Source organism: Ambystoma mexicanum, chromosome 3p (genome assembly GCF_040938575.1).
Source record: "Ambystoma mexicanum isolate Mex_15411 chromosome 3p, UKY_AmexF1_1, whole genome shotgun sequence".
Lineage (NCBI taxonomy): Eukaryota > Metazoa > Chordata > Amphibia > Caudata > Ambystomatidae > Ambystoma > Ambystoma mexicanum.
The window spans coordinates 784823140-784848585 of NC_090925.1; the positions used below are offsets into that span (position 1 = coordinate 784823140).

At 45.9% G+C, this 25446-nt stretch overlaps 1 protein-coding gene across 2 annotated transcripts in view; it reads left to right on the forward strand.

Moving 5' to 3' along the window:
• LOC138580873 (uncharacterized) overlaps nucleotides 1-25446 on the forward strand; it is a 570368-nt gene that overhangs the window by 299346 nt on the left and 245576 nt on the right. For both annotated transcript variants that reach the window (XM_069651760.1, XM_069651761.1), the window contains exon 5: nucleotides 19448-19558. In XM_069651760.1, coding sequence (XP_069507861.1) covers nucleotides 19448-19558 — 111 coding nt within the window. The remainder of the gene's footprint in view (nucleotides 1-19447; nucleotides 19559-25446) is intronic.

Below are 25446 nucleotides of genomic sequence, written 5' to 3' on the forward strand. Positions count from 1 at the left end.
TTCTTATGCATACATGTTTAGGCAATGTAAATTGTGATATGGGTTTAGTACTTGCATGCCAGGAGAGTGATTGGAAGGGTAGCGGAGACAACTCATTCTCACGGCAGACACGGAAACCCTTCAGTTCTGTTCTGCCTGCAGTTGAACCACCTTCACCCCCTGAAATAGTTTGGGTATTTACCCGCCCGTAGGGCGCCAAGAGACCTAGGTCAAATGGAGCAGAAACGGGGAAGTCAGAATGAGGGAAACCTCGCTAAACGCGTTTTGTTAAGTTCAAAGTTAAAAGTTCATAGTTATTGGGAAAGGAACCCCAAGCGGATGCCCCAGTTAAAGTTACATACTAAGGAGCGGAAACGGGAATGTCAGAATGGGGGGAACCCCGCTAGACGCACTTTGTTTAGAAGAAAGTTGAAGGTGATTGTTCACTTGAAGGGGTATCCCAGAGATGGAACCCAGTTAAAGTTATATGGGTTACAGACCAAGCCTACCCGCTGCAGGATCACCTCGGAACTAGCCGGGCCCACCCGCAAACCCACCCTGGATCCACCCACAAGCTTACAGCAATGTATTGACCATTGCTGAAAGAATCAGAATAATGTCCTGGAATGTCAGGGGCCTAAACAGTTACGTCAAGCAACACCGCATCCTTTCCTTCATGAAACGCCACAAAATTGGTATCGCCCTCCTACAAGAGACACACCTTAACGCACCCAAACTCGCCGCACTGGCCAAAGCCTGGAGAGGAACCTGTGTTGGCACCACGTTTTCCACCTATGCAAGAGGAGTCCTGATTTGGATTGCACCATCTGTCCCCATTACCCTATCTCACACCAAACGGATAACGAAGGCAGAATGGCCCTAATACAAGGCACCATAGAAGGAAAAGACCTTTGTCTAATCAGCACCTACGCTCCCAACCACAACGCTACTGTCTTTTTTCATTCACTGCACGCACGCCTGAGCCCTTACAGGGAGGGTCTCATAATATGGGGTGGTGACCACAATTGCACCCTAGACCCCAGCATAGACAGATCAGATAGCAAACATTCCCATCCCTCCCCCCATCCAAAATACTCAACGCCCTTACGCAGCAATTCGCCTTGAAAGACCTGTGGAGAGTACAACACCCTGACGCCAGAGCCTACTCCTTTTATTCCCCGCCACACAACGTGCATACTAGAATTGATAGTCTTTTGGTCAGCAAGCATCACCTGGCCCTATTCGAACACACACAATATTTGGTCAGAGTGCTCTCTGATCACTCACCATTGATCACCACATGGACCCTGACAGCCCCTAGACCCCCCGTCCCGACATGGAGGCTTAGAAGCGAGGCGCTCCTTGACAAAGCCTTTAACGATCAAATCCGACAAGGTACAACAAACTACTGGCAAACTAACATTGACAGTGTCCAACATATAAGCACGGCGTGGGAGGCATACAAGGTGGTAATAAGGGGCGAGATGATAGCTGCCGCGGGAGGAGCCCAAAAGCACACCACATCCCTGCTCGAGCGCACTGAAGCTGAGCTGAGAGACCTTGAGGCTGCGCCATCCCCTGACCCCTCTCACTTGCATAAAACAATTGAACTCAAACAGGCTTGTCTAAAACACTGGGAGACACTAGGGAAACTAAGCTATGCGAAATACACCGAAAGGAGCCACGCCCTTGGTGACAAGCCTGGTAAACTACTCGCGTGGCTATATAAACGTGAGGCCCCTAGAACACCCATCTGCCTTCTCCGAGGCGAGGATGGCTCGAATATCCATAAGCAAGCCGGGATTAACCTAGCGTTCAAAGAGTACTATCAGACCCTATACTCCGACCCCACCCCCCCTCAGACACAGACATTGAAGATGTCCTCGACATGATCAGAGTGCCTCACCTAGACGAACACTTAATCGAGGCCCTGGATAGTCCCATCACGCCTGATGAGGTCATGGCTACCATCAGAACACTACCCTCCGGGAAACACCAGGACCAGATGGGCTCCCTGGGGAGTTTTACAAGAACTACGAGGACATACTAGCCCCCTTACTTTCCCAGGTATATAACGAGACGTACGATGTGGGCCGCCTCCCCGACACCATGTGCGAAGCGATCATCATTCCCCTGTTTAAACCCAACAAAGTCGGTCTTGACTGTGGCTCGTACAGGCCCTTGTCCATGCTTAATGTGGACTATAAGATACTAACAGCACTGCTAGCCAGGAGACTGCAGGTGGCCATTCCACACCTGGTGCACCAAGACCAAACTGGGTATGTGCAGGGCCCCTCCATCACCGAGAATCTGCGTAAACTGCACCACGTCATACACAGCACAGACAACGAACCCGACAGAAGTGCGGTGGCGTCACTCGTCGCCTCTAAAGCCTTTGACTCGGTCAGATGGAAATGGCTCTATGCCACCATGACTAAGATGGGGATCGGGCCTACCTTCCTAAACTGGGTCAAACTCACCTATGCGCACCCCACCACCAGAGTCCGAACCAATACCACCTACTCTGACAGATGGTGCCTCTCCAGAGTAACTCAACAGGGGTGCCCCCTGTCCCCCCTACTCTACATCCTGGCCATCGAACCAGTGGCGGCATACCTTAGGCTAGAATATGGCGACAGAGACATAATAACAAAGGGAAAGACCCACCTAGTCTCTATGTACGCGGGCGATATGCACCTCTACCTAAAAGACCCCGAGCACATTCTACCCTACATACTTGAAACTCTCGAAGGGTTTTCTAGATGCACAGGGATTCAAATAAATCATGATAAATCCTGCCTATACCCCTTAGCAGCACTAAGTAAAACCAGGAAAGAAAACCTCCCCTCACTGGCGCTCCGGTGGGAACCCACCACGTTCAAATACCTGGGCATTTATATCCACCGAGACCCTAGAACTGAGCACACAATAAACACAGTAAGGGCTAAGGAGGGCCTGGCCAAATCATTTGACTTCTGGAGCAAACTGCCCCTTTTGGTGGCCGGCAGAGCGGGCCTGCTCAAAATGGTGGCGCTACCTCGACTACTGTACTTCTTTACCAATGTCCCGTTCTACATCCCGCTACAATTCTTCAAAGAACTAAACAAACTCTGCCGGAAATTCCTATGGCACGAGGGACGATGCAGAGTAGCCCTTGAAACTACTCAGAGGCTGTATGAAAAAGGAGGCCTCAAAATCCCTAACTTCGAACTCTATTACCTGGCGGGCCAACTGAAGCATGTGATACAGTGGATGGCGGATGACGCCTCCACCGACACTCGCCTACTACAGCCCACGAATTCCTCGTGGCTGCTCAGAGACTTACTTTGGATCGAGTCGGAGCAGAGTCACTTTGATTCATACTTAATCCGCCTGGGTATCCGTACCTGGAGGCGGGCCTGCAAAATCGCCAACCTGGCTGACCCCTACTCCTCCCAGATCCCAATAGCCGCAATGATGTCACACAGACCAGAAGACCTGAAAGTGATCAGGAACGTGTGGGAACCCTCTGGCATAGCCACCCTGGGAGACCTGGTAGATGACCAAGGTATTCACAGATTTACCGAACTGCAGGAATCCACGGGAATACCACCTGGGCAATTCCTCCTACACGGGGCAATAGTGAACAGACTCACAAAACGATGGCCAGAGATAGAGTCCCTTGACACCGGGCACGACACCATCGAGAACCTGCTAAGTGTGGCGGAGGGAGGCCATGAAACCTCAAGGCTTTATGAGACCCTGCTAAGCTGTGCCACGCAACATGAACTCAAGAGTAGGGATAAATGGGAACTTGAACTTGGTGAGAGGTTCGAAGACAATGAGTGGGATGCAGTGACACAATACCACAAAAAAGTATCCCGGAACTCTCGTTTCCAGCTCATACAATTTTACATTATTCATAGGGCATACCTCACCCCAGACATTATCTCCAAATTCAGCAGTACGGGTGCCGCAACATGCCCTAAATGCCACAAACCCTCCATGGGAATTTCTGGGGATGTTCTGGGGATGCCCGGCAATTCAAACCTTCTGGTTACAGATCCAAGCCAAAGCGGCCAACGCGGACATCACACTAGACGTGCAATCCCCCAGAGCTTGTATTTTGGGCCGATACCCCAGAAACAAAAAGAATGGGCCCCTGAACAGACTTAAGGACCTAATGTACATCTTGGCAAAAAGAAGAATTGCCATGGCCTGGAAATGCCCCAAGGCACCCAATGTTGCAACGTGGTGGGAGGATCTCCGCAGATGGACTACCGCCGAGACGGGGGCATGGGAACTGGCGCAAAGACACCAAAAAATTGACACCTCCGACGATCTATTACAGTGGGTGGCCCTCATGGTGTCCTTGTTCCGCCCTGAGGAAGACAGCTCAACTGATGAAGACCCGGACAGCCCACACTAACCTGGTGGTATAGAGACTGCAGCACGCTGTTATATATTTGGTCTGAGCGGGGAGGAGGGAGGGAGGGGGGTGTTATTACTAATCCTCAATTGGCTTGAAAAAGATAGGTTGTTTGCATATTCTTGTTGGTATTGAAAAATAATAAAAAAATTTAAATAAAAACTCATTCTCACGGCAGTCTTTGAAGTGTGTTCTCCGCAGCACTTTCGTTAAATTGCGATTTTCATACTATTTAACGAAAATGCTGCAGAGAACTTGAAACCCGCCGTAGAATCCTAAAACGGGTAGATTGCACAGTTTCCGACACTTCTGTGTCGTCCTCTGCGCCAACGCGCATGGCCACCTCAGAATAAGCACGGTCCGTGGGCGTCAAGGAAAGGCGCCGTGAAGCCCGGTGTCTACAACGCTCTCTGTGCCTACATCAGAATCGGGCCCTCAGTGTGCGAGCCGGGCAGTTGAAACTTTGCTACGCCAATTTGTAAGTTTCCAAGCCAGTTTCACACTGCCCAAGTTAATCCAATAGTGTGAATGTCATGCAGGTTGAAACCGTGTCAAGCTAGATATTTCCCATGTAAGCACTTTTTTGCTTTGGCTTCTCCTCTGTGCAGAGAAAGACTTAATACCAGTTTCAACCGCGCCACAGCCGTTCTGACCTAGTGAAATAGGACTTTAGTCTAAGATGGCTGCATACAGTCTAATAAACTCACAGAGGGCCAGGTTTGGTGTTGCACAATCAGAATCAGTGCTCTCCCCCCCAAGGCGGTTTGTGCCTCACAAAATAATAATAATGTATCATTTATATCGCACTTTTACCCAAAATGCTTTACATTTATATATGCAATTATTACTACCCAACTGAAATTGGTGCTCATTTTATCAGCCTTGGAAGGATGGTCGTCTGAGTCAGCCTTGCCGGGGTTCAAACCTGTGACCTGAAGACCACACACAGATCGGAGCAGCAAGGGTTTAACCCACTGTGCTACGTTCCCAGCTTCGACCGCTGCGCTGTCTTTCCTACACTGCATGCCCAGATGCAGCCCCTTGCACCAGGGCTAGCTTCCGGGCATCTTGGCAGGTGGGCGGGTTAAGCCCAGCTGCGCAGAAGCAGTACTTCCCCTTGCCTGCACCCTGATCAACCCTCAAGAATGCAAGGCTTTCTTTGTGTGACATTGGTCACCTGTTAGCTGCAGGCCTGTCAGTTTGTGCTCGTCATTTGTGTGTAGCTCATGGAGGAGAACATACTGCAGTGGGAACTTCAGCACAGTTAACTCTGCATATATTTATTTGTATTAATAATAATAATCAGAACAATAATAAAAGGATGTTCTTGTATAGTGCTTCGTGCCTGGCTTCTCCAGCTTTGAAACGCTGTAATAGCAGCTGGTATTATTACCTCATGTTCAAGGTACTTGCATGTATCCGTGTTAGGTGCTTGGGATGAGGGATGTCCTGAAAACCCCTCAGGATTCCGGCCCTCGAGGCTTGGATTTGGACAACCTACCAACATTAAATGTGAAAACTTCACGAGCCGCCACCTACAACAGTAATGATCAACTTTTTAAGTCAGTCTGATTGCACAGATTCTAAAGTCCATCAGAGAAATCCCTTGAGTCGCGCGCTCTCGTTGATGGATGCATTCCAACCAATTACCCTGCAGGTTCCCCAAATAAAATTGGCTAAATCAGCCCAGAGCAGACCTTATCCCCTAGTGCCCCGAAGGGGGCTTTATGTGTCCCCTCACCTGGAAAGGGAGTGAATCATTGTTTCGAAGGGTGCCTTCTCACAATCACTGGCCATCCCAGCTTTTCCATCCCATGATCGAATTCAAGGTCAACATTCCCAACATCAGTGTCAGACAAATAAGGGGCCCTGATCACAGGTCCCACCGCTGCATGCAGGTGTCCTTCTCAGCTTTCTTCACAGTGATCTTTTCAGATAAGCATGAAGGTGTCTTGGACATTCGAGCTTCGCAGGTGATGCCAGCTGTCTTGAAGGTGTAACCAGAGTAGTTCCTTGAAAGTGGAGTAAATGTGGTCACATTTCGTCAGTCTGGGATCAGGCGTGCTGCAACGTGCATGGGTACTTTTTTCATTTTTAGGGGCCCCTCCTGATCGTGCCTTACTGTGCATTCTCCCCCCCCCCCTTTCGCCCTGAAACTCTAACCCCCGCTGCTTAACAGGTTCCCCATGCAGCATCAGTTTTTCTTATCCACCGACGGTGGGCTTTTTTATGTATTAATTTGCCTTATGGTTAAAAGTTTAACCTTTAGCAAACACATCTTGAACATCCTGTCCGTTTCCTCCCCTGCTGTGCCCTCGCTCTTCTGCAACCCGCCCTCACAACACCTCGCCCCACCTACCGGCTTTCTCTTGACCCAGCTCTTCTGTGCACAAACATGTGCAGCCTGTGCTTCCTGCCTTTATGGGCATTTCCAGGGTGACCTTTTTGTGGATGCCATTCCTGAGGCGGCCTCAATTCCTGAGCGTTTTCCAATGGGATTGCCTCATTATAAAATGTTTCTGTTCATTTCTTTTTACAAATCGCGCTCCCTCTCCCAGCAGTCCTGTAAAATCTACCAAAGCAGATGACCTGTAGCCATGTATTGTGTTCCGTATGTGTATTTGTATTTGGTGTACTTATATAGCGCTCACGACCAAAACAAGATATCCGAGCGCATCAACACATGAAAGATACAAAGAACTAAGGAAGTGGGCGGTCGAAGTGGGCGGGAGCGGTCGGGAGCGGTGCTCCTCCTCTTCTTCTTTTAATTAAGTTTGACCGTTCCTGTAACGGTTTCATTTTAAAATAAAAGTGTAGGAAGAAGTTGAAATGCGCACTTGCAGTGCACTGCACACAACGTTTCCTTAAAGATCAGGCACATGAGTTTTGGGGGTTTTATTGTGCATGGGGGGGGGGCGCGGCAATGGGATTTGTGGGGAGCAGTGCAGGCCAGTAGCGAACATAGTTCCACTACTTCTTTTCGTACACTTCGACCACTGACTAAGGACAGATGGGAAGGAGAACAAGGAAGAAACAAAAAAAAAAATGAGAAGGTCCACGAAACAGGAATTCTTTCAGTTTTCGTCGAAACAAGAGGATGTTTGCCGATAGATAATAACTCCAGTGGAATGATTTCCTGCGTGCACAGAGAAGGAGCACCCCAGGGTGCGAGTTCGACGGAATCGCGGAATGTTAATCAGAAGTGTATTTGCAGACTTTAAGGGCCTAACGGCATGATATAACTTAAGACAGGGATTTCAGTAAAGTGGTGATTTGCCATACACGGCTTTGTCTGCAAGAGTTAAGGCTGTGAATGGAACTCTAGAATGAGAAGGAAGCAGAGCAGTGGTAACTATGAGGGATAGTAGTAACCAGTCTAGCAGATGAATTGATTATGAACTGAAGACGATTAGATCTATACTTAAGGGCTCCAAGGAATAGAGAACCGCAATCGTCAATTCTCAAGCCAATAATGGCACGCTCAATGGTCTTCAGCCAGATAAGGTTTTATCTGATGGAGAAGCATGGGGTGGTACATAGAGTTTCTGACAATCTGATTTGCGTATTGTAACATAGACAACTTTGAGTCAAGTGCTACTTCCAGTGATTTCACACTGTCCTGGGGCTCTGTGATATGACCTAATAAATCATATGTTCTAAATTGCATAGTTACTGGTTGCCGGGGGAATTATTCCAAGAAATGAGTTGAATTTTGTTTCTTGAAGGGTTTGGGCATAATCAGTTGTCTTTCATCCAGGAATTGATCAGGCCAGAGATAAACTCAAGTCTAGTCAGAGTTTGTGTAGTATTGCCTTTGAGACTGACAACTAGTTGTGTATCATCCGTGTCATTTTGAAAGGAAATACCATGACGTACCAGCTGTTCAAGAAGCTTTTTAATGTAATTATTGAAAAGTACGAGGGAGTGACACGCTCCCTGAGCGACTCCGAAATTCAGTGCGAGCATTCATAGAGGAAAAGGGATCAAAACATCCTTCAGTGTTACGCTTATCAAGAAAGGCTCTAATCCAGTGTACTGTGTGATTTGACAGCTCCATCACTTTACCCTGGAAAGAAAGAAGAACGGCGTGGATCAGAGTATCGAACGCGGCCAACATCCAAAAGCATAAACTATCCATCATGGCCATCATCAAGAATCTGGAGAAACTCCTCTTTTATATCCAGCAGAGCCAGCTCACTCTTACATTTGGGCTTAAACCCTAATTGGAAATCTCCCAAATTATCTGTATCTTCTAAATGCTCTTTAAGTTGACTGGTGGTGATTTTATCTAATAACTTCAATAAAAAGAGAAGTTAGAGATAGGTCTGTAATTGGTGCATAAGGATTGATCTTATGGTGTTTGTTTCAAAAGAGGAGTTATCCAAATATGTTTAAGGAGGTCCCGCAGGATTAGATTTTCCATAACGGAGCAATTTATTAAGTGTGCAATCAAAGGAGCCAATGTCTCGGTGTATCGTGTCACTATAAAGGCAGGGCACACATAACAGGGCAGTGCAAGGGATTCATATTACGAACAATCCTGATCACTTGTTTAGGAGAAATCCTGATAAATGAAAATAGAGAGGGAAATTCTAAATTATCCAAAACCATTACAAAGAGACAATGTAGATTGTTAGTATCTTTGGAACTAGTTAAAAAGGTGGAGAAGATTGAGGACAATGTGGGCTCATTAATAGATACTGAATTCAGACTCACAATTTTTATTTTAATGTCCAGAATTTTAGTAGTGAAGGAGTCTTGAAGTGCGTTACATCAACCTTCCGAGGGGGTAACTGAGGTAGAGGTAGGAAAGAGGTTATCTAGTTTGGCTAAAATTTGAAACAGTTTTTTGGAGCATTTTGAGCAGAATGGATTTAATCAGAAAAAATGTTGCTTCTTAGCTTCAATGATGGACCTCTGGTATGCTCTGTGTAAGGATTTAAGCATGACATTGTAATACAGTGAGGGCTTTTTACACCACCTTCACTAGTAGTCTAATTTGGCCCCTAATATTTCTTAGTAGAGAAATGTTACAAGCATTTTATTTAAGAGATCTCTTCATTGACTTTGGTCTTAATAGAGCCACTGAGTCCTCTAATTTCCAAATGAAAGTGTTATGAAGTGACATCAATCGATGAACATAAACATTTTGACCAAGGTCATGACTCAGGCTGTTGAATGCCGAGGTCAATTTCTCTTTAGTCAGTAAGTGAATATTACTGGAAAAGAAAGGTGTAGAATCTGATTTCATACATAAGGCTATTTTTGGTAAAGTAAAGAAGGTCACCCTGTGATCTGACCAAGACACATCCATGGATGTTATATTGGTCATTTCTAAATTTAGATACACAACCCAGTCCAAAATGCAACCGTTTGTTGTGCGTGCTGTATTATAAAGAGGGGAGTTACTCCATAGCAGGCATTTATTGGAAATTATCAGTTCAATGGAACAATTTGCAAAGATATTCTTTGGGCTCAAAATACCTATTTTGAGATTATGAGGCTCATTATTAGTTCCCTGGTACCGTGCCGGTAATTCTGGTGGGATACTGGGAAACTACCGTACCGTCTCCTCCACCCAATAGCCCGGTATTACCAAGATATTACGGGTGGTGTAGACTCCAGTAAATCCCCATTCCACGGAGTCCAATAGGACTCCATGGGATGGGGTTGGCTGAATCACTGGCACAGCTAGTACCAGTTGTGGGGATTCAGGCATTTTTCTGCCAGTAGGGGCAGACTAGGAGTTGGCCGGTCCAGAAAGATATACCAGCCCTTTATTTCTGGTCCGGCCAGCTCATAATGAGGCCCTATATTTTGCAAATTGTGTCTTAATTTAAAGATTTTACAATCAAATACTAAGCTAAACTCTATTTTGTATGTGAGAACTGAAAGCTTTCAGCTGGCTTTCCCATTAAACTGGGTTGACTTCAAAATTCAGTGCACAGCCCACCGGGCCATTGGAAACATCAGACCGCTGTCTCTCGCCAGCGAGATACAATGGTGCCACTCAACCAGGGAACATTTGATCGTCCTAGAAAAGCCCCTGTGCGTACAAAAACACAAAAGGCACACGGACCAGGCTTAATTCTCTCTTCCAATGGCACACAGCTGTGGAATCCACCCCTTGTGAACATCAGACGCCTGGAAGATACCCCCAAGCGACGCATGGTCCCCACAGATACACATGCACAGCTGAACACCTAGGAAAGCAAAGTACTAAAGAAGCACTGCCAATTTGCAAACGCTTATCGTGTCTACGATCGACCCTTTCCAGTAATGGCACCACAGTATCAGGACTGCAACTCAGGGCCTGTGCTGTGACTGATACTCATTCCTCTGGTCATCTAGCACGTCCCCAAGCGCCCTGAAGCGGTTCCATCTGCCTGCAGCACCATACTGAACAAAACATGAAATGAATACATTGACTTCTGTCAATAAAGACATGTTATACGTATGATTTGATGGAGGCAGTTTTGTTTTCATTATACTTTAAACATGTTGTTAATATTTGCTTTTTAAACAATCGGAAGACATTGCCACATAGGTCTGCACTCGGTGGGGAAGATTATCATTGTATTGTATGGATACTTGATAAAGCACGAACAAGAGCGGTAAAGGCATCAAGGCGCTACTTGCTAACATGCAAATTGTTATTTTTGATCTTGTCACGTCCAAATAGAAACTGTGTTTGGCCGACACTGCAAACAGAGCCATATATTGACCCCTAGACACCATGACCTATATGGACCTCAATAGGTTTATTTGAACGTGATTCTATAGTAGGAATGGAATCCATGAAGTCCTCCTAGGGTCGGGAGGGGTCGAGGCCGTATCTGGTTTCAGGGAGCGAGTGGGGACAGTAGTGCAGTGCCTGACACAAGATCCACATGTATTGAGGTTAAGGGAGAGAGTGCTGCGTTTAGCCTTTATAAACCTAAAGCAGGCCTTTGACTCCCTCAATCGCACCTGCATTAGGAGCGCCCTCACAAGGCTGGAATTGGCGAGGTCCCTTCCTTAGGCAAATATATGCTTTTATTGACATAATATTGGAATGGTCTAATTTACCATTAGGGCCAATTTTCATGTTCAGATATCTAAAGATTTTTTGTTGAGCAATTTTTAGGATTGGTTGTGGAACGTTAAAGGGCCCCGTGCAGTGCAGAAAAGAGCTCCCGCAGCAGTGGGACACCGGCCGGTCACAGTGCCGCATGCGTTCACATCGTGCTTGGCCATTGGACCGTGCTTCTGTGTATGGAATGTATAAAATGCACACCCAGCTGTGAGAAAGCAGAGCGCTGTACCTGAGGGATGCGCACAGGGTTCCACGCAGCGGGGCGGGGTAGCAGAGCAGCTGAGATGGGTAGATGGAGGTGGATGGAGCTCGCGAGGCTGACAGCAACAGCTGAGTGGATGGATCTGTGATTGGCCGGATGTTCATTGAAGAGTAGGGTCTTCATGTTCTTTCTGAAGCGTTGGGCGGAGGCCTATCTTATTTCCATTGGGATCTTGTTCTAGGAAAAGGTCTGTTTTGTTTAGTTTTTTCCACTTGCAGTTCTTTGGTCAAAGTCTGTCTATGTCATGGTTTCAGGTGGTGTTCTGGACCAGTGGCGGAGCCAGGTGGGGCGTGCATGGGAGGAAGCCACCCACCTGGCTCTCCCCTGGTGCCCAGTGTGACCCTCCCAAGCCTCCGACTGGTGCCCTATTATCCACCTGCCCACCCAGCACCAAAAGCTGCCTCTGCTATTGTTCTGACCTCGGGAGACGGTGAGTTTCTCGGCCAGGCTGCGTTGAGTTTTGGTTGCGACTGCTTCGTAGGTGGTGCAGAGAGGCATCAGCAGTGTGGTGTAGCTTGCATACTTGCATATCTGGGCCCAGAATGCAATCATAGTTGAGGCAGGCAGGCTTTCCTGAACAAGATGGGAGCGTGTGGGTGTAGCCAGTGCAGCACCTTGAGAATGTTGGTGATGTGGTCTTAGTCCTGTGATGAGGCATGCCACAGCCTGCTAGAATTTTCAGAGTAGTGCTGCTTGGTTTGCCTTGGTTATGCATATTTTGAGTGAAAGTTCACAGCCAATGTTAATGTCGTGAGAGTTTGAAGTGGGGGGAGGGTTGACGGTGAAAACCTTCAAGATTCATGTCAGTCAGCCTATTCTGGACTTGGGCAGGCTTAGTGGGGTTTCCTAGGATAATGCATTCAGTCTCTGTCGGGTTGCATTCTGGGAGGGCGCTTGACATCAAGGCTTGCATGAGGTTCAGACAGTGCCCGGGTCGATGGATATCATTGATGGCACAGATCTGCGTAGTTCATTCGGTCACAGTGCAGTCCGGTTCTGCGCTCCTGGATATTGTCAGGAACTGGAGATTGTGGAAGCGCTGGAGGCTATGATCAGCGCGCGCTCCAGTCCTCACCCAAGATGGCCGCCGTACCTTTAAGAGGCTGGCTCCTCCCACAAGCCGATGCGTTGTATCTGTTAGTCAACGCTCGGTTCGTGAGGTGGAGTTTCTTCTGTGGATCCTTCCGTGCCTAAAGTGAACTTACTGACAACCTTGAATCCTACCTTAGTCCCCCTCCTCCTTCCTGCCCGTGCCTCTTTTGTCTGTTTGTTCCGCTTTGCTCTCCGGCTTATTTTCTTTTTCCTTCTACTCACGGTGTCTCGGCGCCGCCTGGTTCTGTGCCTTTGCCCTTAGTTTGTCTTTCTTAGGTCCCGTTCCATTCGCTACTCCGCCTTTCCTATAATTTTTCATTTTGAATTGTAGGCGCCGGTATTCCATACTTCCACTAGCGCTGCCTTTCCCTTTCACTTGTTGGGTCCCCGTGGCTCAGACTACACCCTAGGAACCTTTTCTTCTTGCATTATTGGACTATATCTGTATACATTTCTATTTTCTTTCAGTCTGCCTTTCACAACCTGCTCAGTATATTCTTTTCGTCCTAATCCCATTTATTTCATCTTCTGTAACTTATCACGTGGTGTTGCCTTTTCTCCTTATAATCCTTTACTCATCACAGCATACTATTTGGAGTACTTCTGGTGTTCTCTTCCATTTATACTCCCTACAGTCTGGACAATTGTGGAATCAGACATCTATTCAACCAGCATTCCTTTTTGTTGTGGAGCAAACAACGCCTTCATTGTCGATTGAGAGGAACCGACTGTCCCCCATCTAAGCCCATTCGGAAACAGGGTTTTTTCTGCATTCGTGCTTTTTCCCTGGAAATTAGGACTGGCCCTCTGGGGATCCCCGAGGTCAGGGTTACATCTCTGCCAAGGTGGCCTCCGGAGGGGCCAGACCCTACCTACACAATAAGAAGGTCCGAACTCCAAAGGACAAAACTCCCTCAAGGAGAAGGGACCAACCTTAAAGAATCCTTCCCAGAAGAATCAGGTGAGGAGTTGAGGGAGGAAGCCTCGGTTCTTGACAGATATTAACTGATGCATGTTTGCCAGCTCAATGGTTAGCGCCTCTCTGGACCTGCTGCTCACAACATTAAAAGCAATGTATGAAGCCCTGCTTGTAGCACTATCAGCCACCACATGCTCAGGTTGTTGAAAACTGTGGTTCCTCTAGCATTGCCTAATTATTGGGAGGGTTCTGTATGGGGTACAGTGGGAATCTCCCAACTCACTACCAACCTTTGTCTGCTTTGTGCACACTAGACATATGCTCCGAACAGTGTTAGTGTAAAAAAACAATTCCCACACATCCCTGTAAAGTGACAATGCATCTTTTCCTCGAATCAAGTCATTGTGACCAAGTGACCATTGTAGATTCCAAGGGTCATTCCTCGATTGTGAGTGGTGGTTACCATTCGCTAGAAGCGGTTTGCAAACTATGACTCTTCAGGTGCATGGGACTATGCGTGGTTCCATGTAATGTCTCAGCAAAAATGTCTCCTGGCAAAAAAAGTTGCTGTTGTTTGCAGAGACATTATTACACTGAACTTGCGGGGGATACCCCCGCAACCCCTGATTATTATTCTTTTTTTTGTAACGAGGGCAGGGGACATCCCTGCAACCCAACCCCATTCATGATGTCACCATATATAATGTCGCCAATGGTTTTTCCCAGCAATATTATGCATGGGGACATTACTACCAGATACCCTGTGCGTCCTATTATGCCTTCCATTGATTATGCTACCTACTATTACACGGAGTCAGAACATCCTGCATCAAAGCGCCAACATCGGTGAAGGGAGCAAGAAGGGGATAGTAGAAGTGCATTGTTTCCACAGTGGCAGCCACAGATGAATTACACAGAACACAGGCGTTTACCAGTAGATGCCAGCCTTCCCACTGGCAGCATTATCTGCATGGGGTGCTAATGGCGGATACGTCTGGTAGCCAGAGCAGTATATGTGATGAAATGCTCAAATTCCAGTTTGCTGCCAAAGAAGACCCCCACGTAGCGAGCCTTAGGCGATGCATCAAGGAGATCAGGGGGGAAGGAAATGTGGGAGGGACAAGGGGGTGGGTTAGAGGCTGGGAATAAGATTACCTCTATCTTGGACGAGTTGAGCGCCAGACAGTGCAGTGTCATTTAGTGATAAATGGTAGGAAGTTGGTGATGTGAGGGGATCCTTTTGTGGTGAAGGAGGGAAAGGAGAAAACAACTTGAGTGCCATCAGCAAATGGCATGTGACATCCAAGGAGGAGGTGAGTTTGCCATGAGGGAAGGGGCATAGTGTGAAGAAGACAGGGCCAGGTCCTGCCGAGACACTCATGGAACAAGTGTGTAAGATGGGGCGCCATTGTCCCAGGAGATGGAGAAGGATCAATCAAATGGCTAGGGTCTGAAGGAGAGAAGTGTGAGTGCCACTATCAGAGGCTACAGAGAGGCCACAGATGGTGATGATGGAATTTACAAGCACTGAGAGTGAGAGGTGAGGGATGAGGGGTCAGAAATGAAAGCCGGACACAGAGTTGTCATGTTTTTGGTTAAAGACTTTTAGTCATCTGAAAATGGGTTGGGAAAATGCCTCTCTGGCCCTATTCTAAAGAGGAGTTTCCCTATCTAAAAAACAAAAACTAAGGATCTGACTAAGGATATGTCTTTGTCAGGATGTCAGAAACTAAAAACTGTCCTTGTTTCCAAAACATCCTATCCTGACCCCCACACTACAAACACAATAATAAAGTGAGGAACGAAATGTCTTCAACCTGATATTGGCAATAAGTGTTTACAAATTAAAAGTAGAATGGCTCTAATGAAAATGTTCTCCAAGGTGAAAATACCTTGGATCTGGAGGGTGGTTCCCTTCCTCTAGATTCTTAAATGGGATGCCTCTTTACTAACAGTTCTTTTGTGTCTCTCCTTGATTCGCAATACTCCTGTTAGGCAACAAGTTGTGTAGCAATCTTTGTTTAACAAAAATGTCTTCTTTGTCTAACAAACACTGTCCTTCTTTAACATTTCTTGTAGGTTTGAAAATTGCCTGGTATACTCCCCTACCAGAACACGTTATGCATTTCCAACTGCCTGGTGGACTGTTCTGCCAGGACTTCTCTTTGTGTACTTCCAACTGTCTGGTATACTCCCTTGCCAGGACTTCTTATGTATTGTCAAGTGCCTGATATCCTTTTCTATCCAGGACTTGTTATGTGTTTTCACAGTTCCTCTTCATCACCAAAACCGCATATATATAAATATATATATATATTTTGACTCTGAATATCTGTTTGGTTCAATGTCCATTCAAACTTTCCCCCGCATTCGCATTTCATCCATTCATATGTTACTGGGGATTGAATCTGCATTTTGCCATTTCTGCTTTCAACCAATTTTCTTGTTGTTTCTGTATTAGCAATCTCATAACACTCAAATTGCTGTTGGCGTGTTGCCGAAACGACCCGGGGTCCCCACTTGCTTTGGTCTGACTCACCTCCTCTCTGTACCATTTTTGCTTTTGTTTGCACTTCCGCCAAGTGGCTCTGCCGCTCACTTCCCATCCGTGGTTGATCAGACTTCCTTATGGCTTCCTTCACGGCTCCGCTGTCACACGCCTGCTTCCCCTCAAGTTCCAATAAGGAGAGCGCTGGCTTTTTGAGCTGCTGAGTGCAAAGGAACTCTCTCGCTGCACCCGGCGTCTCCATGACACGTCCTGCTTGTGTACTGCGTCTCTCCTTCTTTGCTGCCAAACTCCACTGCTCTGCCACACCAGTTTGTCTCTACAGCATTCGCAAGCCTTTTCTGAGGAACCAATGTCTTCCCCTGCACTGCCACACCTCCTAGTGTGGTTGCCATCTTTAAATGTTTTGCACACCGTTGATTTAGTTAATCAACTAGCACACATCTTACACTTGAGGCTCTTGTTACTCTGTACCAACTCTTTCATCCTCCTCATCTCAGAATTTAGGGGATTGCGGGAGTTGGAGTCCATGGTTGTCATTGGACATATGGTGAATGGATAGTCTTTCTCAATGGTTTTACATGAAAGAACAGTCTCAGATAAAGTGACCAGAAGAAAAGAGGGTTTTGTTGGAGCTTACATGGCAATAGGCCATCAGGTTCTTGGACATTAGGGGTCTTCCTCATGGGTAAAGGGGGGATACTGCGCCTTCTCCAATTAAGCCATCACCTCTCCCCGGTGTGTGTCTCCTTCCATGTGATCCTCCTTCACATTGCCGCCCCCAGGGTCAGGATCAGGTAGTGGCACTGTCCCCTGGCCACATGGGAGGAGGTCACCACTGGGGAATGCGTGATTTCTCCATTGGATTCATCACAGTGGTATCCAGTGGTAATGGCGTTTCAGGCATTTGAGAGTGCTATGTGTGGGGAGTGTCTGCAGACGTAACCTGTGATGCTTCTGCCCCAGAAGGAATTGAGCCCACAGATTATGAATGGGGCGATTGTTACCGAATGGTTCACCGCCATCCCTTGCCAAAATGGTGCAAACAACATTGTGGAATCAAAGGCTCGAGAGAACTCAATGGTGGTGCACCAAAGAAGATCTGTATGACCTTAGTAGAGTCCCGCTAGCCTCATAAACCTTAATGTACCAACAACTGGAGGGCAGACAACGCTACAGAGCAAGAAAACCTTGGCAAATGCCTACTAAGTGTATAACAAGAGTCCCTAATAGTAGGAGGGAAGGTAGTCTATCAGGTAAGACTCTGAGAGAAAAGAACTGTGCCACACAGGCAGAGTGACTGTAGCGGCTTTTTCAGCCGCCGGCGTGAACGCTATTTTAAAAGCAGTGTGGCATGTTAAATAATGTCATATTTCACTCACTGTGCCAATAACTCCAGCTGTCTTTGGGATCAGCATTTCCAGAAGAAATTCTGCGAGCCAAAGAAAACTCATCACGGCAAGCTGCACGAAGGAGAAAATCCATACTAGGACAGGAACTGAGCACATTCCACAGCCCTAGGCCTACACCGCTATGCCGTTGTTTAACAGACGATAGTCGGCCATTTGGTCAACTAACTTTGGTCGATTCAATTAATTATACAAATGCATATACATATACATGTATGTGTGTGTGGGGGGTTAGGAGAGTAGGGAGGAGGTGGGGTGGTGAAAGGGGTTATGAGTAAGGAGGGGGTTTAATGGGGGGCATAACAAAAGAAACAAAAAACAGTTGAATTAAAGTTGACCAAAGTTAGTCGAAGAAATGGTAGACTATCAAATGTTCAGGGGAGAAAAGACTAAAGGTGATTTTTTCGGACAAATAATCTTCGGTCTTTTCTCCCTCAAAGATTTCCGGAACGGTCTTTAACCCCAGTCTGCCAAAAGTGCTGAGAGAGACTGGACAGAAGCAAATCTCGTCTTTTTTTCTTCTTTAAAGTCGTTTTGTGGCTTTTCATATTTATTTACTTTTTGTGTATAGTGCTAAAAGCCCCTGTCACGTGGCTTTAGAGTGCTATGGAACTAGAGGAAGAAGAGAGAGAAGGCGAGGAATAGAAATGAGAGAGTGCAGTGAGCACAATCTAAGATCCATATGCAGGAGGACCAGGTCATTTCCGGTCTGTAATTCTTCCTTCCTAAGGCTGAGCAGGTGGTTTCTACTATGTGACAATTGAGGGCTGCAACATTGAGGTATTGTGGGAGTGGGATCAATTTACCACATTCTTTTATGCTGTACACATTAGAGCTTGCTGTTCCACATTTCCGCAGCCTCTGGCATGCTTCCCTCATGGTGCCCACTGGCATTTCCTTTTCCAGCTCTTGGGAGGCTCCCAGGACCCACCAAGCTGTAAAATTGGGAAATGCTGGATGAACCTGTACCATCTTGTTAGTTTGGGCTATTAGGTGCTGCTTGCGCCACCTATAAGCCAAAACTATTTCCTTAGAGTACATACAGGGAGAAATTGCATATGAGAAGGGACACACAGCTTGTAGGTGTTCTTTAGTTATTTGCCCACCCATTGACTGCCCTTGGGCATGCTAGTCCCTGTGACCATTTCCACCCAGTTCCTGCCCCTCCCCGGCCAAGTCACCTCCTCTTGGCAACTCTTTGAACTCACTTTAATAAAGCGTTACTATCAAACTTTACACTCAAAGTGCCTGCTAGTGGTTTTTCAAAGCAGTCTTCTGATAGTTAATGACATAAATGTCTTAACCAGGTCTGCCTTCAGCACTCGAAGTCCTGTTAAAAACAAGCATTGGCAAAGCCAACAGTTTTGGCTTATGCATACGTATTAAGTATTTGTCAGGCACTGCTATTAGATGCCCAGGTACCTGCACCATTTTTCACTTGCTACCATCAATGGCTAGTTTATACACTACGTCTATGCCTGGCAAGTGCCATTCCGTCGCCTACACAAAAACCCAAACTGTTGGCATTGCCAATGCTTCTGCATTTAAGGCTGTGAGCTTCTTTCGAAAGTAGGGCAATTCTACAACATGTGTTTATGCTTCTGTTGTCAACAGAGCCATTGAGGCTGGAAATAAAATGTTTGTACAATTTAGTGGGGAATATGTGTTCCCCAGTATGGGCAAGTTGGGAATGGCTTACAATTGCAGGCTGCCAGCATCACACAAGAAACCCCCTTATTCCTTAACAGCACATGATATGCGTACAATTGTTAATTTAAGTCTTTTTTTCCCCTCCAGGGCACAGAGCTTGAATGGTACATCCTCAACCGTTTCCTTCAGAAGGAAGATGGGCAGTGCCCCCAAGCGGCAGACGCGGAGGCCTACAACCCCCATGACATTTACCAAGGAGTAAGTAAGCATGCTAATGAGATACAGTGCTTCCCAGAATGCAGCAGTGCAGGAAGAACACTCTACATAGAGTAAGGAATCGATTGTGCCAGAACCTAACAGAGGAGATGAATGGGTCACACATGTGCCATTAACTGGACACAGCAGCAGGCTTTATAACCACACATGAAAGTCCGAAATCTTAAAGGTCACTATAGTTTGTTTGTTTGTTTGTTTATTTATTTGTTATTGCGCGCCAAACCCAAGGGTAGCTGGGCGCAACAGTTTGCATGAATACTTAAGCTTGTTACAGTGTTTGGCATAGTATATACAACACAGTGGCAAAAGAGAGCAAATATATGTGAAATTATATACAATCATAAGCATATAAAACACAGCACCATAAAGCAGATATATACACGAATATATGGAAGCATGTACCCGGAGGCGGGGCATGTCTAGGGGTGTTCAGGCAATGGGTAGGATGGCTCGGTAGGAGGCAAGGTGAAAGATTATGTGTCATTGGCACGCAGCCAGTTGATTATCTTGTGCCTGAATTTCAGGTACGGTTGCTCCGTTCTGAGTTCAAGTGGTAGTTTGTTCCAGCAGTGAGCAGCTTTGACAGGAAAGCTGGATCCTCCTGCAGTGGAGCGTTTAAACCTTGGAATCTCAAGTTTGGAGGTGTTAGCAGATCTCGTGGGTCGCGTGGAAATGTTCCTGTTCATTTTTTTCATAAAATACAGGGGACTAGGTTGTTTAGACATTTAGATGTGAGGGATGCTGTTTTAAGTAGGATTCTGTCTGTTATTTTTAACCAGTTAGCCTCTTTCCTGGAATTAGTGATGTGCTCTCTGTAGGGGATATTTAGTGCTGCTCTTAGGGCATTGTTCTGTAATCTTTGGAGTTTATTGGTGATATGTTTGTTGGTTCCAGAGTACAGGGCATTACAGTAGTCTAACCTAGACATGATAAGGGCGTTAGCTAAGGTAATGCAGCTGGCGTTAGAAAGGTATGGTCGAGCTGCACGGATGAGTTTGCAGGTGTAGGTAGTGGAGGAGGCGAGGGAATTGACCTGCTTCTTGAGAGTGAGGAGTCCAGGTAGAATCCAAGGGTTTTAACCACAGACATCACCTTGATAGGGCTATTATCAATGCTGAAGGATGTGTAGTTTGGGCATAGGTTTTGGATGTTGACTTCAGAGCCTAGGATTAGTAGTTCTGTTTTATCGTCATTCAGGCAGAGGCCGTGTGCGGCCATCCATGCCTGAATGATAGTGTATATCTTGTTCACCAAGACTGAGTCTGTCTCGTAGTCGCCCGAAAGGGGTATGAGGATCTGGGTGTCATCTGCGTAGTTCGTGTAGATGACACCCAAACCGTCCAACTTGTCAAACAAAGGCTTGGTGAAGATATAGTACATGGTGGGGGAGACACAGGATCCTTGTGGGACACCGCAGGTTATTTTGATAGGGTCAGTTGAGTTGGTGGTGGAGAAGACTCGCATGGTGCGATTTTCTAAGAAGGATTGGACCCAGGCTATGGCATCTCCGGTGAAGTTGGCAGCAGATTCAAGGTGGTTGAATAAGACTGCATGGTCCACCAGGTCAAATGCAGCCGACAAGTCCAGTAGGAGGAGCAGGGCTGTTTTCCCGTTATCCTTAAATTCCTCAATTTGTGTCTTGAGGTCTAACAGGGCTGTTTCCGTGCCGTGGAGAGGGCGGAAGCCAGATTGCCGTGAGCCAAGCAGGCGGTTAGCCTCCAGGTAGTCCTGGATTTGTATGTAGGCGGCTCTGTCTAAGATTTTTAGTAGAAAAGGCACTGTGGTGATGGGTCTGTAGTTGGTGGGAATGGTGGGGTCCAGGGTTTGTTTCTTCAATAGTGGGAGGGCCCATGATTCTTTGAGGTTGGTGGGTACCGTGTTGGATCACGGAGTGTGAACTGTTCTTTTTGTCACACTGTTATCTTTGGTTAGATATGTTTTCATTCTCTCTACATGAAGTTTGTTTAACTGGCTTGCCCTATTAATTGGTTTCTCAAACTGCTACAAATATCCTATATCTCTCGCTGTGTACTGTCATCCCAAACCAAAGTGTCTATTGGTTGCTGGTATTCCAGAACCGTACAGGTCACTCCCTTCATCCCTGTAGTCAAGAAACAGAAAACAAGTGACCCCAAAATGACTTTGCAGGATCCCATCGTGAATCCCACTCAAAATATTACAGCAAATCACCACCAGAGGCCTTATTTTAAAAAAAGGTATATTTACAATCAAAGCTAACCTGTGTTGGAGAAAAAAAGACTTCAAAATAATAGTAGGTCCTTCTTCCCAAACATTGCTATGCACAGCTGTATCACATTTCAATGTTTGCAGTTCCCCATTTTTTTCCATAAATATGTCGGCCATTGAAAATGCTTTTGTAAATCAGACCCTCTGTGTCTTCAACGCTGGACACACTTTCTCATGACACCGGACACACTTTCCCAAATGTTCACACGCCCACAACGACATGCTTTAATAAATGCATGTGTGCATCCACTCTTTGCTGTCTCTAAGCATCCTAATGAATAATAAACAGTGTTTATTTCTTTGTTCCACCGACATTTTATCAAAATGTTGCCATGTATGCAGCATGGAGGTATATTTCTCATAATTGACTATGACCTGGGCTGATAGAAATCACCGTCCCTTGCTAAATCGCCTGGGGGGCAAAGTTATATGGGGGTCCCAAAATATGTGGTTTTCCTCATAGATGCAATGGAAAAAAAGGTTGCTCATGCCTACAGCCCAAGCCGCTGGACGGATTTTCACTAAATTTGTGCCAGGAGTGGCAGCTTGGTCCTGAAAGCATGCTTTTCTATATTTGGTGTAAATCCATTCAGTAGTTTTGTTTTAAACGGCCAAAAAATAGGAACAAAATGTGTGATATCTGGGTCCGGTCCGTGGACTCACTTCCCTATTCAGCCCTCTGGACTACCAGGGCCCGGCGTGATATCCGAGGACATTGAACGCGGCCGCTGATTTGAGGGTGAAAAACATGAGCTGCATCAGATATTTTGAAACATTCGCCATGTTGGATTCACACACATCTGCTGTAGTCCACGGACATCGCATTAAAACATATTAAGAAACACAACATTGCACTTGTCAAACTAATGAAACAATTTCTGGGTAGGTGAGGAGTGATGAGGATAGGATATGGCCGTAAAAAGTGAAACATCGAGTGTTTTTCCTTCTACAAAGTCTGCAAACAGTCCAGATGTTCCGGGACAGTCCTGTGATGTTCGCCTCATGCCGCAATAAGCAAATCAGAGTACACATTTGTCCTTGCTCAGGCCAGGCCCATTGCCCAGGCACCAAAATTATATCACAATTTTTTGTACTTACATTTTGACACTTTAGAAAAAGTAAAACAAAGGACAGATTTGCAAAAGCATGCTTTCATGTCTGTGCTGATGTTCCTTGCACAGGTTTGCTGCAATCCAGTCTAGCGCTTCGGGATGCAGCAGCAAGCAGAATTTATTTTCCCGTTCAAACCTAGGACTTCGGCCATGCCTCATGCCCCAATAAGCAAATCAGAGTACACATTTGTCTTTGCTCAGGGCCAAGCCCTTTGCCCAGCCACCAAAGTTATATCACAATTGTGTGTACTTACATTTTGAAACTTTATAAAAAAATAAAACACAGGACAGAATTGAAAAGCTATGCTTTGAGGTCCTTGCTGATGCTCCTCGCAAATGTTTGCTTCAATCCTGTCCAGCACTAGCCGGTCACTGGTGGCCATGCCCACTTTATCCCCATTGCTGGTCCCTCATGGTCATGCCACAGGCTATATACCTCAGTCACCAAAGGTATAGCCCATATTATTTGTACCTACATTATGAAACTTTTCAAAACATAAAACACTGACACATTTGCAAAACCATGCTTTCAGGTCCTTGCCAATGCTCCTTGCACCAGTTCGCTGCAAACCCGTCCATGTTTGATTTTTTTAAAAGTGTCAAAATGTACATACATAAAACCGTCATATAATTTAGCCCCCACTTGACAAAATCCATTCTGACTTTGCACAAGCTTTCAAGGTTGGGTCTATAATCTTTCTGAAAACCTTTGTGCACATTCGTCAAATGGCAACAAATTATAAGCCATCTAAAAATGTTGTGACCCCTCTCTAACCTAACTGTACCTCCTCTTGACAAAATCCCACCAAACCTTGCAAAAACATTCTATTTTGGGTGTAAGATATTTTTGCAAACTTTTGTGCAGATTCGTCAAATGGTACCAAATGTATAAGCCTTTCAAATATTTTGAGACCCTTCTCTAATTTTGCTCCCTCTTGGCAAAACAGCACCAAACATTGCCGAACCATTCAGGGTCAGGTCTAGAATGATATTGCAAACAAATGTATTTAATGCAGTTTCATTCAGTGGCACCAAAGTTATAAGCCATCCAAAAACTGCTTTTCACCAACCCTGTAATTCAGAAATAGGCATGGATGTTCCTGATTATCTCAGCTGTTTGCAAACATCACAGGATTCTACCCGAACATCATACCATTGTGTGGACTTCAGGCAAGAAAAAACACCCTCTTATTGGCTTCTTATGGCCATATCCCATTCCATCCTCATCACCCCACCTCCCCATTAGTTTGACAAGTGCAATGTTGTGTTTTTTAATATGTTTTTACCACAATGTTCGTGGACACAGGGCAGTGGAAGAATGCTGCACCCATGTGGCGTTGTTCTCTGCCCTCCCCAGCATTGTGTTATATTGGATATACCAACAAATGTCATGACATGTTGAACGCTGTTTGCCGGCTGCTGGCCCTTTATTAGAATGAGAAAGCCGCCACTCTGCTGCTGACAGCTGGGGCATGCAACGGTTTCTAAGCACAGTCACTGTAGTTGTCGCAGGCAGGGCGTTAAGTGGGCCGAGGCTAGCCGGGGCAGTCTCGCAAAATTTCAGTCAAGCCAGGGCATTGTGGTGGATCCCTCGGCTCCCACCACCCCAAGGGCAAGGATAATCACTTTGTATTCTTTAATTTCTCACACAAGTGGCTTCCTCAGCTTCTACCCAAGGCTTCGATGTTTCAAAATAGTGTAATACTTATGTGTTTTTGTCAGTAATTGTTAATTGTTAATTTATGCAGACCCTGTAATGCACAAATAAGCATAGATACCCCTGAACACCTAAGATGTTCGTGAACATCACAGGACTGCCCCGGACTGTTTGCGGACAGTGGAAAAGAAAAAAAAACTGTTTTTTTTGCTTTTTAAGGCCATATCCCGTCCCATCCTCATTACCCCTCACCTCCCCAGAGATTGTTTCATTAGTTTGAAAAGTGCAATGTTGTGTTTTTTACCATGTTTTTACCGCAATGTTTGCTGAATATCAACATGAAGGATAATAGTGGTTATATGTATGAATAATGATTCTAATGGCACAATACTAGTGCTTTATGGTCAACCAGTAGCTGGAATTGTTAGGTACCACATCAAGAATTGTACCATACCACGGAATATTAAAATCCAATTGTATACGTCATGGACTAGCGCAATAATTACAGTTGAACTTCCTTTTTTGTGATCAAATTTTGTCCCGGTCTAGGGTAACATCTATATCAACTGGGGTTGCAGCTAACCAAGTTTCAATTGAATACTGGGCACCCAAGCACAAAGTCCCCTTATTTTACCCCAACTTTGTCACATACCTAATATGTTGCCTTTAAGGTGTGCACCTTAAAAGTCTATATGCACCATTTTGTATTCTGTGCTCGTGGTCCAGGGTGTTCCTTAATTTAAGACTTTTAGAGGAGTAAACAGAAAGACCAACATAAAATCATTCATGAAGCCTTTTGGTAGTTGCACTACAAAGCAAATGGCCGCCTCCAGAGAGGCTTCATAGCACTCTTC